This window comes from Neolamprologus multifasciatus, chromosome 20 (assembly GCF_963576455.1).
Source record: "Neolamprologus multifasciatus chromosome 20, fNeoMul1.2, whole genome shotgun sequence".
NCBI classification, from domain to species: domain Eukaryota; kingdom Metazoa; phylum Chordata; class Actinopteri; order Cichliformes; family Cichlidae; genus Neolamprologus; species Neolamprologus multifasciatus.
In genome coordinates this window covers 24458474-24475981 of record NC_140458.1, presented here as the reverse complement: position 1 = coordinate 24475981, position 17508 = coordinate 24458474, and the positions used below count along the sequence as shown (strand labels likewise).

Genomic DNA, 17508 nt, shown 5'->3' with positions numbered 1-17508 from the left:
AATCAGGACTGACTTATGCACAGCAGAGGGCTAGGGGAGAGCCAATCATTCTCAATGAAACTGTAGCCTTCACTGGTGCAATCACGATCAGTCTCACTGACAAATGAAACAGTCAGTGAAACAGTCAGTGAAAATGTTTTTTTTTTAAAGTGGATGTCCAAAGGGTAAATTGATACATATGTGGTCACAGCACTGTGGAAAAGTACAAACTAAGGCCTAAAGAAAAAGTACATAAAACAAAAGATGTGTCACACTTTTGAAAACTTTGACTTACCCTGATTAACTATAAATAAGGACAAACCGATTAACCCGCTGTGAGATTTGTCAAAAAACTTTACAGGGGGTCAAAGTGCGTTTCAACAGGGCAAGGGATTTTCATTGTAGCATTTCTAAGCATATTAGTTTTCTTTAGAAAGCAGCCTGGAGATTGCTCCAGACCAGGATCAATAAAAAAACTGACCTTTATACCGAGCCATTGCACAAACCGCTGCTGTGCAATGTGTTATAATGCTGTGATGCTCAAAGTCTGTAAAATCAAATTAAAACTGAGGGTTATCTAATCTATAACTTCAGCGAGTGCTTGAGCTGTCACTTGAGAAATCAAGTGCCAAAAACGAAAGAAATCACTTTAGACTTGAGAAAAAGAATCGCTGTTGCTCACAGAGCAGGAGATGGATATACAAAGTTATCCAAGCATTTCCAAAGTGTCAAGAACTGGAGAGAGAAGTATCATCAAGAAATTCAAAGAGAGCCACAAAACACAGAACAAACCTGGGAAGGAAGGAAGAGAAAGAAGGGAAAGACTCTAGAAATAAAACTACCGGGAGATGTTTCTAGAAACTAACAGTTATAATTACATTCAAATTGACTTTTTCAGATAGATTTAAACAAGCAAGTAGCTGTTTAAAGCTGTTGGAGAAGTGTTTACTCACATAAATACACGTGTCAGTGATTCAATCTTGCTTACAGGAAGTCTTGTTTTTTAACTCTCTGATATCCAGGGTCTGGTGTCATTCAGCCAGGATCTAAAGAGCTCTACAAGGGCTTCAGAGTAAAGTCTGTGAAAGTCTATGAGGCTGGTAATGGATTTTAAAAACTGTCGAAATATCCTAGAATTCATACTAGTACTTGAAAAAAAATCTACAATTTATGTAAAAGATTTGCATGTGTACTTTGCAAGTGCAAGAAACAGAGGCTACACAAATCTGACCATGCTTGGCCAAAAGCTTTTCCTATGAAAAGTCTTTGGCTGATCTGATGGATGATCAGAGCAAACCAGCTTTTCAGGAAAAGAACCTAATACCAGCTGTGAAACTTGGTGGTTGAAATGTTACACTGTGGTTTTGTTGTACATACATGAACCTACGCACGTTAGCAAATCCTCGGTGGAATGACTCAGTCAAAGTCTGAGTGAGATTTGAAATGGACATCATGAAAAGCCACAAGCATCTTGCAGTAGAAAAGTGCACGTTGATGTCTAGCGAGTCTGTGGACACTTTCTTCACACTTTCTATTTTTCTTCCTTAGCTTTTCTTGTGTTGTTGTTAATGTATATGACTTTTATCTGAATCGTTCCAAAGAGGATCCAGTGTTATTTAATCAATATTGTTATTTTGGTTCATTTAAAAATCAGACTTACACAGAGCGCAAAAGGGAGTTCTGTGACCATGCTAGCTGTTCTCTGAAAATGTACTTCACAGTGTGATATCGTGTCAACATTTGCCGTTTAGAATCAAAGTTTACATGATGCCGATGAGGATTGTTTTGCAGGGTTTCGGCTGTATACAGAAGAAATGTTTAAACTAAAAGGTGGAGATGATGAATCATGGAGGGAACATGAATGTCTGCACCCAATGTAACTTGCACATGTATTGAATGGTGTTAAAACAATCCATTAAAAAGCCAGACAACTAGAACTGTAAAGAAGTGATTAAAGGACAGGTAGAAGGGGGAAAAGAAGGAATAGATAGAAAGAAGGAAAGAGACAGGGCAGAGAAAACCCCAACAATCCCCTCTGAGCAAGCACCAGTGGGAAGGAAAAACTGCCTTTAAACGGGCAGAAACCTCCTGCAGAACCAGGCTCAGGACGGGGCAGTCAACCGCTGGGACTGGTAGGGGGGTGAGGAAGGGAGAGAGGGGAGAAAGAGGGCAGAGGAGAGGTGAAACTTAAGATGGAACAGAGGTGGAGGAAGACAAGGTGTTACGACCTGGCTCAAAGGCTGCAACATAAAAAAGGAGACGAACACCAGATTGTTAGTGAGAAGAGGTTTTATCTTAAAATTATTATTATTATTATTAAACAAATATGTAAGACTGCGTTCTTCCATTTGCGCAACATCTCTAAAATTAGAAATATCCTGTCTCAGAGTGACGCTGAAAAACTAGTTCATGCATTTATTACTTCCAGGCTAGACTACTGCAATTCATTATTATCAGGATGTCCAAAAAACTCACTGAAAAGCCTTCAGTTAATCCAAAATGCTGCAGCAAGAGTACTGACAGGGACTAGAAAGAGAGAGCATATTTCTCCTGTTTTGGCTTCCCTTCATTGGCTTCCTGTTAAATCCAGAATTGAATTCAAAATCCTGCTCCTTACATACAAGGTCTTAAATAATCAGGCCCCATCTTATCTTAATGACCTTGTAGTACCATATCACCCTATTAGAGCACTTCGCTCCCGCTCTGCAGGCCTACTTGTTGTTCCTAGAGTATTTAAAAGTAAAATGGGAGGGAGAGCCTTCAGTTTTCAGGCCCCTCTTCTGTGGAACCAGCTTCCAGTTTGGATTCAGGAGACAGACACTATCTCTACTTTTAAGATTAGGCTTAAAACCTTCCTTTTTGCTAAAGCATATAGTTAGGGCTGGACCAGGTGACCCTGAATCCTCCCTTAGTTATGCTGCAATAGATGTAGGCTGCCGGGGGATTCCCATGATGCATTGAGTTTTTCCTTTCCAGTCACCTTTCTCACTCACTATGTATTAACAGACCTCTCTGCATTGAATCGTATCTGTTATTAATCTCTGTCTCTCTTCCACAGCATGTCTTTATCCTGTCTTCCTTCTCTCACCCCAACCGGTCGCAGCAGATGGCCGCCCCTCCCTGAGCCTGGTTCTGCCAGAGGTTTCTTCCTGTTAAAAGGGAGTTTTTCCTTCCCACTGTCGCCAAAGTGCTTGCTCATACGGGGTCATATGATTGTTGGGCTTTTCTCTGTATCTATGAAGCGCCTTGAGGCGACATTTGTTGTGATTTGGCGCTATATAAATAAAATTGAATTGAATTGAATTGAAAATAGAATACCAGGTTGGCTAAAATAGCTGGTGCCACCAAGGCAAAGACAAGTGAGCTCCCTGGAAGCTTGCTTCAGGTATGCTTTTATCCACGCCAATTAGCACCAGCTGAACACATTGAGATGATTAGGGGCTGCAGAGGGACGTAACACGAGGCTACAGCAGGTGGGGAAGCATGCCTTCCAACTGCTCATTTCTTCTCTGTATTTCTTGAAGCGTGAGCTGCAGGTCTTCATGTATTTTCTCTTGTTGTTGCTTTTGCGCCTGCATTTCAGTGTTTTCGTGCTTCAAGTTGCTGAAGTTCAACATAATCCCCTTAATGAGCTCCGAGTTGTTTTTCGACATTCCATTGATCCTATGCTGCATCTCCGAGCTTTGCTTTTCCACTTTTTCCTTTTCTCATTCTAGTTCGGTTGTTTTGTCCTTCAAAGTCACCGTTCCATCCATTCATCATCATGAATGGAGGAAACATGAATGTCTGCTAAAATAAAGAACACACTGTTTCTTTAAGAACAAAAAAAGACAGCATAAACCGAATACTGTCAGTGTAGAGCACAGGTGTCGAAATCCAGGCCTCGAGGGCCGGTGTCCTGCAGGTTTTAGATGTGTTTGATCCAACACAGCTGATTTAAATGGCTAAATTACCTCCTTAACATGTCTTGAAGTTCTCCAGAGGCCTGGTAATGAACTGATCACTTGACTCAGGTGTGTTGACCCAGGGTGAGATCTAAAACCTGCAGGACACCGGCCCTCGAGGCCTGGAGTTCGACACCTCTGGTGTAGAGAATGGACATAAAGGACAACTCATGACCATCTGCTGTCATCTTGTTGAATTCAGTTGTGTACATCCACACAGAGCAGCAGGTCAGCTGATCACAGCCTGCACATTAATAAAATCTACTGAGTTCTCAATAGAAATTATTTTTGCGTTGTTATTCTTTTCCCCATGCTGAGCCATTGCAACCCATTTTAGGATTCCCCCACCTGCTCAATCCTACTTTAGCCCCTGACTGTGCACATTTTCCCGTTTAGAGGCAAACTCACTCTATGCAATGTAGGCAACCGAAAATAAAGAGATTGTTTTTAATTTTAATTTTTCTTTAGATTCAAGCTAAGTATAATCAGAATAATAAAATATACTAAAGTTTGTATTCCCATCTGCTGATTTTATTTTATCATTAGGTAATATGGCACAAGGTTCAGTTAGCTCTGGACAAAAATAGAAACGTCCTTCAAAAAGCTATTTTCACTTTCATACTTTAAGTATATTTCACTGTACTTTTTTTTTTATTTGAGTAGAGAAGTTTAATCCATACTTAGACTATTACTGGAGTATTTTTTAACAGTAGTATCTGTACTCGTACCTAAGTACCAAATGTTTGCCACCTCTCTGAACAGAATCAACTTTTTGGGATTTCTTTACCTGGATGATTGAGCATGCATCGGTCAGTGTTTCACTGTGTTTTTCTATCCACAGTGGAACACTGCTGTGGAGGATGCTTTTACCCATTGGCAGTGTCTTTGCAATCACCCTCATAATGAAAAATAAAGCTGTTGCCAATCAGCTTCTTTCCAGTTGATATGTATGGTGCATCAATTTTAAAATTCTTTTCTACATAAAACATGTTGCTGCTGACTTTTAGTCCAGTTCTTGTGTAACTTGGCATATTTCATCCTTTGCTCCTTGTTTTCTGTTCTGAAGAATGGCTTCTTGACAGCTGCCCTTCCACTGAGACCATTTCCGTGGAGGCTTCAGTGAACAGTGGATGGATCAACTGAAGGCCAGATGCATATCTCAGGTCCTGTATCGGATCTTTCCTGTTTCTTAAGGACACAACTTTAAGATGCTGTTCATTTGCTGTAAATATTTTATGTAGCCCTGTCACTTTTTCCTTTGTCTTCCACTTAGCCAGTTTCCAAACACTTTTGTTACTTTTCATATATTCAGCTAAAGAAATGAGAGTAAGTGATGTTTTTTTTCTGCCTTTTCAAAATACTTTTTAGCCAGTTTGCAGTTTGCACTAAAACAACTAAAAAGCATCTCAGTGGTGGGTTGCTGGTGGATTCTGGCGTGAGAAGAAGTGAGTTACAGCTATTTCATTGTCAAAGGCAGTGTGTCGCATCTCAACATGCTAGTGTATGTCGAAATAAAAACCATGATAACAAACCATCCCTCTGACTCTCTCTGACCCCTGAAGAACGGAAGGGGAACAGGGAGCAGGCAGCGGCACTGAGAGTGACTCTAAATGATGGGGACATTATCTGAGAGCGTGTAAATGTCACCATGGATCTTCTGGAGGTGTCAGACTGTTGAACACAGGCCCCCACAGGAGTATCGTAAAATAAAATAAAATGAAAATAGGAAAATGGCAGGGTAAGGAGGGAAAGAGTTTTAGGTCACATTCACATCAAGTGTGGTTAGTTCAGTTGGATTCTGGGGTGAACTTTTTTGGGGGGGATTTTGTGCAGCAACATGGCTCCAACCACATGAGAAGGGAGTAAATGGTTGTCTGGCATGTCTAAATAAGCACGAGCACAGAAAACTACAATTAACACAGCGTTCCCTCCAGACCAACAACTCATTAGTCCTGAATCACTCACACAGTATAAGCCCAGAGATAAATTCAGCACATAATAAATCGTGTTCGGCACGTACTCTCCGTGCGATCGGCTCCCGTCTCTATCAGACAGCTGCTGGCTGGTAGCTGCAGCTCGATAACAGCCCGGACTGTTTACTGATCCTCGCAGGAAGCTGACACTCATACAAAAGTGGCCTCTGGATTTTGTGAGTAAAGTCCATAGCTTACGCCTCAGCATATGTAAGTGAGAGTGGCTGGGGGAGATTTAGCTATCACAAGGAGGAATGTAAATTGTCAAACATTAGTTATGCCTGCTCGGTGCATTTGTTTGAAACTGTATTCCCTACTCTGTGAAAGCTGCTGGTCCTCTAGTGTGTTCTATTTGCATTATTTTTCAATTCAGTTCACTTTTAATTTTTTATGGCGAAAATTCCCAACAGCAGTCGCCTCAAGGTGCTTTATATTGTCAAGTCAAATGACCCCATTTGAGTAAGCATTTGGGTGACAGTGGGAAGGAAAAACACAAGGGTCAGGGAGGGGCAGCCATCTGCCTCAACCAGTTAGGGGTCCCCATTATAACCCATTATAATTTTTCCTTATGTTCCGCCTCTGAAATATAAACCACTAAAACAGTCAAAGTTTTCTATCCATCCTCTTCTTCTCTTCGGGGGGTGGTGGAGCCGATCCTAGCCACAAACAAAATTTTATTTAAAAAAAGAAAAAAAAATAGGCCAGTATCCATAAAAGTCAAAAGATCGGGGTACAGACACAAAATGGTCCGCTTTACATTGTTGTTTTTTTTCTTCTTGACTCTGTCTGACGTCAGTGAGAGTAGAAACGAGGCCCCCCTCGCCCGCTGCTCAAACCTATTGCCAAACCTGCTTAAAGGGAGAGTGCAGTGAGCTGAAACGTCTTGTTTTAGACAGAGGATGAACTGAGAGGGTACACCCAGGTGCTAACTAAGGTAAATAGCTTAATAGTGAAGCTTGCAAAACCACTTTAGCCCAAGAATAAAAATGCACAGCTAGAATTGCACATGATAGCTCACCTTTTCATGCAGCACTTTAAAATATAGCTATCATAACAGTACAATGATCCTTATTCACAGTGAAATGTGTTGCCGGATACAGGCAATGAGCAATAATCTGTTGCAGCAACTCGTAGCCCTACACTTGGAAAAAATGTTTTTCCTTTTGTTTCCAGATTTTTACAAGATCCAAAAGACAATTTAGTGCACGACAGCATCCACATTTGATCACTTATTTCATTGTTCAGGTTTCCTCTTTTACACGAACCCACAAAATCCATATTGGCTCTAATGAAACAATGAGGTATGAAATCTAGATTTGCTACATGAAAACACCGCTGTAGTTGGGAAGCTCTTTGTTAGGGTTTAGTTTGGTTACTTTTGCGGATACTTAGAGGTTGAGTTGAGTTTTTCTGCTGTGCCAACTGTTTCACCATCCTGTCACTTTGTCCAGCTTTTCCCATTTGTAATGTTGACAGCAGCCTCTCTCTCCCTCACACGCACACACAGAGTAAACAGAACCTTTGCTGATCAAAGATCTTTAGTGTCAAGCAGGATTCATAAGCTTTATTTTTTTCTTCGAGGAACACCAGGATAAATATATGCATTTTTAAAAAGGGGCAACATTTCAATTTAAACCTAATGTTTTAGTTATTGTAGTGTGACTGATGAAAAAAAACAAACTTTGCTTAATATTTCCCAAAAGTGGCCATTTTTTTGGTTGCACTCGGGACTTAAACTGGCAACAAAAAGCCACAAAGCTCCCTCCCCACTCGTCTTCCCTGCTCATACAAACTGGAATCATCTCATTAAGAAATTCCCAGTATGTCGTGTTTATAAACAGCCTCTTGTTTGTGTCTGGTGATGGATGGATGCGCCCTATCACTGACTCTTCCTGCTAACTCCCCAACATGTTTAACAATCTCTCTGCCACTGTTTCACAATCACACACTATTCACCCCCCCAACCACACACACACACTCACTTACTGAACCCTTGATATCTTTTGTTCTGACCTTACTTCCTCTGTGGGTGGGCCCTTAGTGTTTTCAGTGGATTATATATGTTTAATAGTAAGAGAAAATGTGTGGGTACGCGTGGGTGTGCAACTCAGGGGCCAGTGTGAATCTGCTAATGAAGAAAAACAACAAAGCTGTCGAGGCCTCCCAGAAGCAGGTCAAACGCGGTCACACTGGGGGGTTCAGGTCAGCAGAGGCAAAGGCTGAAAGGTCATAATTAAAGCCAAGTGCAGACCTTGCCTTCTACTGGGTGGAAAAAAAAGAAAGAAAAAAAAATGTGCGTTGTGAAGAAAGTAAACTGTTAGAGACGGAGAACCCCAGAGAGTTTTTTTCTCCTTTCTCATCCTAAATGACTCAATAAAAAAAAAAGAGACTTTACTCAAAGTGAAAGCAGCAGAGAAAATATGGTCTGGATGAGTTTAATCTTTACAGTACTCTATCCCAAGGTGAACATTTACCAGTTACTTTTGTGCAAAACACTGAAGATGAAAATGTAAAACATGAAGGTACTAAAAATCTGTGCTAAGCGATGTGACTTCATCACCAGTGCAATAAAAACTGATCCAGACAAACAAATAAGCATGGCACTTGGTGCGACCATCAATTAAAACTGACCAAATACAAATGACTTTTTTGTTCAGTTAGACACATCACTACAGTCATGTGTACCCTCCCCGGAGAACACCGGATTCAAGTTACAGGAGGTATCATTTACAGAGATCAGGGCTTCATGCAGTGGTTATCTAGGTGACAAATGGTTTGGCAACTTAAAGCACCAGAATAAAAGAGAAACCTCTCAGTGATATTATCACTCCAGGCAGCAAGTTTATAATATCACATGAGCGTTGGCATCATATTGAGAGCTCAGGGGCCATGTTCACCTAACTTCTTAGTAAACGAGTGGCTCCTGCTGACAAAAGACATCTGGGCTTGTTATAATTCTTAGATTTATCACGTTTTAAAAATTAAAAGTGACTGAAGTTCTTTCCACGGTATCATTATGAAAGCACCGGGGCACACAAAGGCTCACAAAAGGCCATTAATGAGTAAAACAGGCGTCCCTGCTGTTGTTGGGAAGCCAATTACAGGAAGTTGAATAATGTTTCCCCCGTTATAATAAAATTGGTTAAACAGTAAAACTGTCATAATGGTAATCAAAGCAAATACAGGCTGATCACCTTTTCTTTTCTTTGCTACGGGTCCACCAAGCCTGCTTGATAGGAGATGGGTTTCAGTCCCTTGCTTGCTCACATGCAGCCGAGATGTTTTTTGAGATGTTTTTACTAGAAATTTCAAGTCTGAGCTTGGAGACTTCAGTCTCAGGATGACAGCGGGATATTTTCATCCACGTCTGACACCTGAAACCTTTAACCGTCCCTTTAACACTAAAAAGTAAAGCTCACTAAAAGTGAAGAACTTCAATTGCTGCTGTACTAATCACATACAAAACTTGATTGTAAACATTAAAGAGGCTGACAGCATAATAAATACATCTATAACACCAAGTCTCCAGTTCAGATCCTGATGGCATCAGAAAGATGATTGTAAGGATCCGACTGACAGCGAGCATTCGGTAGATCGCCACCGATGAGCTCTGGGTGTTCTGGTTTAGCTCCCGATAAGAGGTGCTGTCTCATCGTGGTTGACTTCCACCCGTGGCTGAGTGTTACGGTACATTAGGAACTGGACAGAGATCTGGATCACAGCGTTAAAGAACATAAAAATGTTTCAGTTTTGTTTGTTTGTTTTTAAATGCAAAAGCAGACAGTACCAGAGGATTTCAGTCACAAGAGTACAGACTCCAGCTGCTTCCTTAATTACTCATTTCAGTAAATATTTGACCGCAAAGTAATGAAAGACAAACACCATAATTCATAGTAAAAAAAAAAATACAGTCTACTATTCAGCAAACACTGACTCCAAACTGGGCTGAAGTGATCAACCGGCGTTCACAAAAACATGTCCACTGCATCTTCCCATGTCCCAGTGCTGATTACGGGCTAGCTTTAAATAAACTGCATAAGACAGTGACAGCAGAGATGTACCCCAAGATAAATATTTACACGCACTACCCACAATTAGGGAACCACACTGATCATGGTGTATGTTTGCTAAATGTCAGTCATCATCAGGCTGCTCCCTTCTGCACTGTCACTGTTAACTAAAAACAAAACGGCTTGTGGCTTCATTTCAACACAGTGCAAAGAAAGAAGTAGCCTACAGGCTTCACTGAGGCAGCTTTAACTGACTTGTTTCTTTCCTAACCATGAACCTGTTTCCTTGCAACTATTAATATGCCATATTGTGTTCAATACACAATCAACTAATCCCCACTAAAGAGATTAGGGATTGCTGCCCTTCCGGTCAGGATTTCATAAAAATGTGCCACATACATGCAGCAGAAGCCTGAGGCCCAGCCTCCCCGTCCATGTTTTCGCTTCTCTTAAAAGGATACAATGAGGTCTAAACTGAGGGTGCCGAGGCTGCCGATGAGCCAGGGCACGTGGTGGATCATGTAGCTGCTCTCACCCTGGCCCAGGTCAGGGTTCTTCAAAAGGACGCTTAGGCCATATGTAGTGTTTCCCAGGATGACCAGCGCGAACAGGAAGTAAGAAACTCCCTGTGTCGACTTCCTCTTGAACTGTGGGGGAAAACGAGACAACAGAAAAAGGAAGTGAGGAAAATGTTGTTTATTTATTCATTTTTATTTACAAAGGAATGGATGACATTTCAACAGCCAATAAGTACACGGTTAGATGGATAAAGTCGAAACACTTATAGATTTTCTTTTTAGTTTTTGAGCCATCTACCAAAACATGCAAGTTACAGTCTCAGTTTAAGTGGGTGAGCAAAACTATGTGGGTTTACCAACTAAAATGCAACTGAATCAGGCTGACATCAGGTAAGAGACTAAGCAGTAGTAGTATAGCACTTTTTAGTTTCGTTTTTAGCAAGGGAAACGGGCCGTTTCACTTGCATTTTCTCTTGTTCAGGTACAGCAAATTTCTTCTTTCACTTTAGTGAACATTTGCGAGCATGCTTTAGCTTACATATTGAACTTAACTGGATAATATTCTTTATTTAAAAGATAATTTAAAACTTGGAGCAGTATGTGGTCATGGAAATACTACTCTTGCTTGCCACTAGGACTTAAATAACCTTGAGACAAATTAAGGTAATTTTTCTGTCTTTATAACATTGGATTACTGACTACTGCCTACACTTTGCAGGATGTCGGGCTGAATCCTTTACACATTTATACTCAGACCGTACTTTGTCATACTCACATTAGTGTATATCTGTGGACCTCTGGAACAGAGGTAGAGGACTGATGACACTGACCCAATGCAGAAACCAATAATCTCTTTAGTGGTAAAAGGCTGAAGAAACAGAGGGGGAGATGCTACTTTACACACACATACAAAAAAAGAAAGCTGTCTTCAAATCAGTTTAGCAAATAAACAGGACTCACTGTGATAGAGCTAGCGCTAGAGGTTGAGAGCAAGGAGCGACTTCTGAACCCAGAAGAAATGATTTCCTTGTGGGGACCTACATCTGGGAGTTGGGTGAAGCTTGTGGCAAAGCATAAGAAGCAGGATACGCCAACCATGAGCAAACGCGTCCTGCCTGGTGAAAGGACAACATGTAAGTTACTCAATCAATTGACCAGACGACACCTCATCACAGCTCATCAGATAAATACAGGGTACACAGATTAAGCACACAGGTCTAAAGAGGCTACAACATTCTAGGAGAGGTATAGGTTCTTCTATTGAAAACTGCCGGCAACCCCCCCCCCCCCCCCCACCACCAAAAAAAGCTCACCTTGAGAAGCTTTGTTCTTCAGCTTGTAGTACGTGTACATACCCAGCATGATCAAGTCAGCTGCAACGTAATAAATAGCTGTGTATTGCTGAATGAAAAGATGAGAGAAACAAAACGACACAGAGATCAATGGAAAAAAACGACTTTCTTAACACAGATTTAGCTGCTGTCATGGAATTTGCTTTAAAGAAACAAAACAACAACAACAACCAAAAAGCAGTCTACAAATGTTGTATGGATCAGTATTTCTATGCAGTCCATTGTGAAACTAAAACAACATGACACAAATTTTACTGATCAAGAAATAGTTAGCTGATATAAACTTGAAAAGATAAGATAAGATAACCTTTATTAGTCCCACATGTGGGAAATTTGTTTTGTCACAGCAGGAAGTGGACAGTGCAAAAGTTATATAGCAAAAATTAGAATACAATAAGAATAAAATACTGTACACAACTGTACAGAATAAAATACTATATACAGTAGAATAAGTAGAAAAAAATATACAATAGGATAAAAATATAATACAAATGCTTAATGCAACTGAGTAAAAATACAACTTTGTAGAGTTGGATGTCTCGAGACCGGTCTTGGTCTCGAGACTGGTCTCGAGACCACTTTTACGTAGTCTTGGTCTCGGTCTTGGTCTCGACGGACTTTTGTCTTGGTCTCGGTCTTGGTCTCGACGGACTTTTGTCTTGGTCTCGGTCTTGGTCTCGCTGTCTCGGTCTTGCGCTCTCAAATCGACATAGTGTTCGGGAGATTTGGAGTCAACCATCAGCGGAGCGGGGGGTGTCTTACTGGGCTTAAGCCCGGGTCATTTTTTCTGAAGCATGGGGTTTTTTGGAGTGTAATTTGTTTGTTAGATGCCTGACTGACAACTGTATAAAACAAAAACAACACACGAAGCACAGAGCGCACCGTCCTAAATTCCCCCTGATTTTGGTATGATCCGAGCTTTGGCACTAGGCGACTGAGCACAGCACCCATGTGAGCGAGGGGGGAGAAGCTGCTGCCTGCGAGTTTGCTGCAGAGGAGAGCTTAAGTTTGACCAGGTACCAACGGAAATCATTCGTACTGAACTAATAATGTAAATATGACGGTGTATCACAAAAGATTGATATCAAACTGATCACTTGGTTGCGTTACTTACTCTTCGAGTGAATCAACAAATGGATAAATAAAAAGCCGAACGACAATGCTGATTTTTTTTAGAGAGTCTTAGCTTACATCTCATATTTTCAGTTGTTACCCTCCACGGCTAAACAAACTCTCTAAATCGGTTTCAGTTGTGTACTGATGAACACAACAATGGACATAAGGAGCTTCTTTCAAAGAAAAAACTCAGGTAGATGTTATTTTATATATTATGCTTTGTATGTTGTTGTTGTTGTTGTATGTTCAGTATATCTATGCAAAACAAGAGGAATTTCAATACACAGCAGTATATTCACAGTTGAAACCAGATATTTACATACACTTTAGGGAGAAAACATAAAACCTTTTTTTTACTGTTAAACATCAATTTAGAGTAAACTTTTGTTTTAGATAAATAAATGTTGCAATGTCTTTTGAATTAGTTAAATGTCAGAATAAAAAGAGGGAGCTGTCTATTTTAATCACTTTCATCAAATGTAGGAGTACATATACACTAAGTTTATTGTTAATTAAGATTAATTAAGAAAACTCCAGATGATTCCATTCTGAGCTTAAGAAGCTTCTGATTGGTTAGTAGAGTCCATGTGGGTAAATTGGTGGCACAGCTGTGGATGCATATAAGGCAAAACACAGAGCCTGTTTCTTTGAAATGGGAAAGTTTCTTTGAAAAATCAAGAGATGTCAACCAAAACACCTGGAAAAGAATTCTGGAAAAGAATTGTGGAGCTCCATAAGTGTGGCTCAATTTTGAATACAATTTGGTGCCATTTACAATTAAGAAATACAGACAGTTTCTCTCTTTACTCTTAAAGTTAACAAATATGTTTTTTATATTTATCAATCTAAAAAAATAAACATTTAGTCTGATTTGATGTTACAATTAAAAAGTGTTTGTGTTTTTATCTGAAGAGTATGTAAATATCTGGCTTCCACTGTATATTTGTGTTTGGCTTGATTGTCAGCACAAAGAGGGAGAGAGAGGAACAGAGAGGGAGAGAGACGACGAAAATGACGACAGAACAGAGATGGAACAAGAGCAGGTGAGACACACAAGTTAGTCAAATGGTTGTTTGCCAAAAACTCATCAGAACATGTATCTCGTACCTATTGTATCTTTTTAGATAGCGTTTGTTACTTTTAAAATTCTATATTTATTAAGTTATGCAGGCTTGTTTGCTCAACAAGGCTGAATAATTATATAAACTTTTCAGAATCTAAATAGTGTACTTTGGTAGAATTAAAAAATAAGTGTAGTGCAGGTCTAAGATGATTTTTAGTGCTGCTATCATCTAGTTCTGATTCTGGTTCTGTCTTGGTTACTGTTGTAGTCCTGTTTTAATTCTGGATCAGTTCTGGGTCTGGTTGAATTGGGGTTTAGTCCCTGTGTCTTGATACAGGCCCGACTTTGTTCTGCCTTGCTGCTTAATTAAAAAACTATATATATATATATATATATATATATATATATATATATATATATATATATATATATATATATATATATATATATATATATATATATATATACACACACATATGAAGTCATTCTTTTTTGAACAAAGCTCAAAACAGAGCCTAATAATCTTTCAGTCATTTCTACCCCCACTTAATTTCCTTTGGCTGCTCAGCTCTCACACAGTGGCTCAGCTACGCTCCAATCCCTCCATATTGTGGCCAATCACATGCGAGGATATAGGATAATATCATTATGTGAAAAACAGAGAGGGTGAGAGACGCAACAGTCAAGTGGAGCATGCGTCAGTCCTTTCAGTGAGTGAGTGAGACAGTAGACAGCGGTGAGGAGGGCTGTGCGAAAGCAAAAACACATAAATATGCCCGAGACCCGTAAACGAAGCAGCATCTGGCTGCAGTTTAAAGACTTTTTTTGTCTCGGTCTTGGTCTCGTCTCGGTCTTGGTCTTGGTCTTGTCTTGGTCTCGATACCCTCTGGTCTTGGTCTTGTCTTGGTCTCGATACCCTCTGGTCTTGGTCTTGTCTTGGTCTCGGATTAGGCGGTCTTGACTACAAGTCTACAACTTTGTCAGATAAAGAGTATCGCACTTAGTGTTATTGCACATGTGTGGATGTGTGTGTTTGATCAGTTGGAGTCTTTGTTGTGGAGTCTGACAGCAGTGGGGAGGAAAGACTTGCGAAATCTCTCTGTCAATGACACATTTTTGGCATTAAACTGCAAACCACACAAAAGGGTTTTTTTTTTGGGGGGGGGGGGGGTGCATTAAATAAAGGAAATGTTAACAATGACACATAATTTCTGCTGTTTTACAAACACCACTGAGCATCCGCCACTGCTTGTGATATTTTCTACATTAAACTCCACTTAAGGATCACATCCCTACAACTTACCTGAAGCGGAAGCTGATCTGCCAAAAATGAGCCAATCAGATTACAAGAGTCACCTCCCAACCACAACAGCAAAAACCAAATGGAGAGCGCTTGGTCCATATTCCCACTTTTCCACGAGTTGTAATACTGCCTGTAATCAGAGGCAGTATTACAATCAGTATTACTGATATAATTAATCAGAGAGAGATGAGATGGAAATATACAGGTCACTTAGTTCAGTTAGGGTTTGCTCTGAGAGTCACAGACACTTACGGAAATGAAGACACCAGGAAGCAGAGGATGGACAGGAGGCCCAGGTAGACGCTGGCCATATCTCTGGCATCTTGGGCACATTCCCCAAGGCCCTGCCAAACCCATTCGGACCCATTAGGACACAGAGAAGTGAAGTTTTCTGAAGTTGTCCATCCAAGGGTGGTGCGTGTGAGGACTCCGTCTGTGGACATTGTTCTTCAAGCTGACCGATGCCTCTGTAAAAACAACACCTTCAGCACAAGCGCAGAGGACACCACCGACAACATCACATACGGACCTCAAACTACATGCCGTTCGAAACAAAAATGAAAACAGCCGCTTCACTTTCACATTCAGCTAGCATCGCCCTAAAACTATTTTCAGACAAAAACAGATAACAAGAAACAGTCTGTTAGCTTAAGCTGCTAAGCGGCAGCTACCTGATAACCGTTTACTGGATCACGCGCGTGGCTTTTACGTGGATAACATCACCAAACGACCCCACTCATAGTAAACAAAGTGCTAAATTTATCTTGCCTGTGAGGTGTCGGCGGAGTCCTCAGAAGAGCAAGTCAGAAATGGCAGGTAAAAACGAAGCAAGCAAGAAACAAACAGGTTCAATGTGAGCTGATTGGTGGAGCCTCAGAGCCGTGAGTCACGAGTCACGTGATTACATACTCGTCACATGACCTGCGGTGCAAATTTAATGAGCTGGTCCTTTAAAAAACAAATTCAGTTTGACCCAGACGCGTTAACGCATTGATTTTAAACCAATATAATTTATCTGTATTTTGGTTATTTATAATGTCGGCAAATTATTATATAATAAATAAATAATTTTCTGATTCACACAATTTAATTGTGAAAAGTGTATTTAGACGGAGGGACATGCTTACAGTAGGTTTTCCCGTTATTGTCACATACCTGCAGAAGTGAGGCTCACACATTTCACATACTCTCATCACATATTGCCAAGTCCTGTTAAAGTGGTTCATTTGCCTCCATTAGTTATTCTAGCCTTTGTAGTAGACCACGTCACCAATAAATTTACTGCATTTCAGTAAGCAGCATACACACGATAATTACATCAATACAAGTTAATCCTGCTGTATGTTAGAAAATTAAATAAAAGGACAAATGTTCCGGTGAACTTTAAACTTCGACAGGACAACTAAGGCAATTTTATTAGAGGTGGCAAAATAACCTAATATTATAATAAAAATATTTCTGATCATTTGCATATTCCGCAACTAAATCCTACCTGAAAAGCACGATGAACTCCAACGTCAGATGTTGAACGGGAAAGCAGAGAGAGGACTCATTTCCTTTTTTTTTTTTTTTTTTTTTTTTTTAAAACACTCCACGATAGCGTCAGCTGACTGTCAGATTGGCGACTCAGCATCTAAAGTCTCTGTTGTCAGCTCGCGTGGCTTTTATTAACAGGCTTCCTAAGTTTCCGATGTCACGTGGTCCTCGGAGACCAGTTTACGCCGTAAGCAGACGCTCAAGTTTTATGTGTCAGAGTCATTACAACGCGAAGAAACGCTGAGGTCGGTGTCGGACTTCCTCTAAAGAAACAGTGCATCAGCTCAAAGGAATCTAAGAGGAAATGATTCCTTTTTACTGACTGAAATCTGTTTAATGCCTTTCAGATACTTTAATGTAGACCTGGAATGATGAAGGTTGTAGGTTAATAGAATAGTTACTCACTCCTTAGTTAATGAGCCTGCAGCTTTAGTAAGCCTGATGATGTGCCAGAGTAAATTCTTGACAGCTAATGTTACAAATGTATCAGATATTGTCTGTATAGTCGCTATTGATGCCGGTAAACGTCAGGCTTTTTGTGCTTTCCTTGTGACAGGTGTATAACTGGACTGGAGGCTTTCTATAAAGAAATGTAGCCGTGACTGCTGTGAGCGGCACCATTCTGGACAAAGGAATATCCTGAAATCCAACCCGTAACAGGTCTAAACTAGAATTATCCGTCATCATAATGACAATACAGCAAACTCTGATAAC

At 40.3% G+C, this 17508-nt stretch overlaps 1 protein-coding gene across 3 annotated transcripts; it reads right to left on the bottom strand.

Moving 5' to 3' along the window:
- Positions 1 to 8552: 8552 nt before the first annotated feature.
- slc66a1 (solute carrier family 66 member 1) lies at positions 8553 to 17408 on the bottom strand. 3 transcript variants are annotated; one of them, XM_085145303.1, is made up of 8 exons: positions 16751 to 17408; positions 15511 to 15725; positions 15259 to 15388; positions 11738 to 11825; positions 11385 to 11539; positions 11200 to 11292; positions 10368 to 10553; positions 8553 to 9607 (listed from the first exon to the last, which is right to left on the bottom strand). In XM_085145303.1, exons 2-8 carry the CDS (start codon positions 15699 to 15701, stop codon positions 9521 to 9523), a joined length of 930 nt encoding a protein of 309 aa, XP_085001429.1. In that variant the 5' UTR covers positions 15702 to 15725; positions 16751 to 17408; the 3' UTR covers positions 8553 to 9520. The 3 variants fall into 3 exon arrangements, with proteins under 3 accessions (XP_085001429.1, XP_085001427.1, XP_085001428.1); XM_085145301.1 differs by lacking the exon at positions 16751 to 17408 and adding an exon at positions 16027 to 16161; XM_085145302.1 differs by lacking the exon at positions 16751 to 17408 and adding an exon at positions 15930 to 16147.
- Positions 17409 to 17508: the final 100 nt, after the last annotated feature.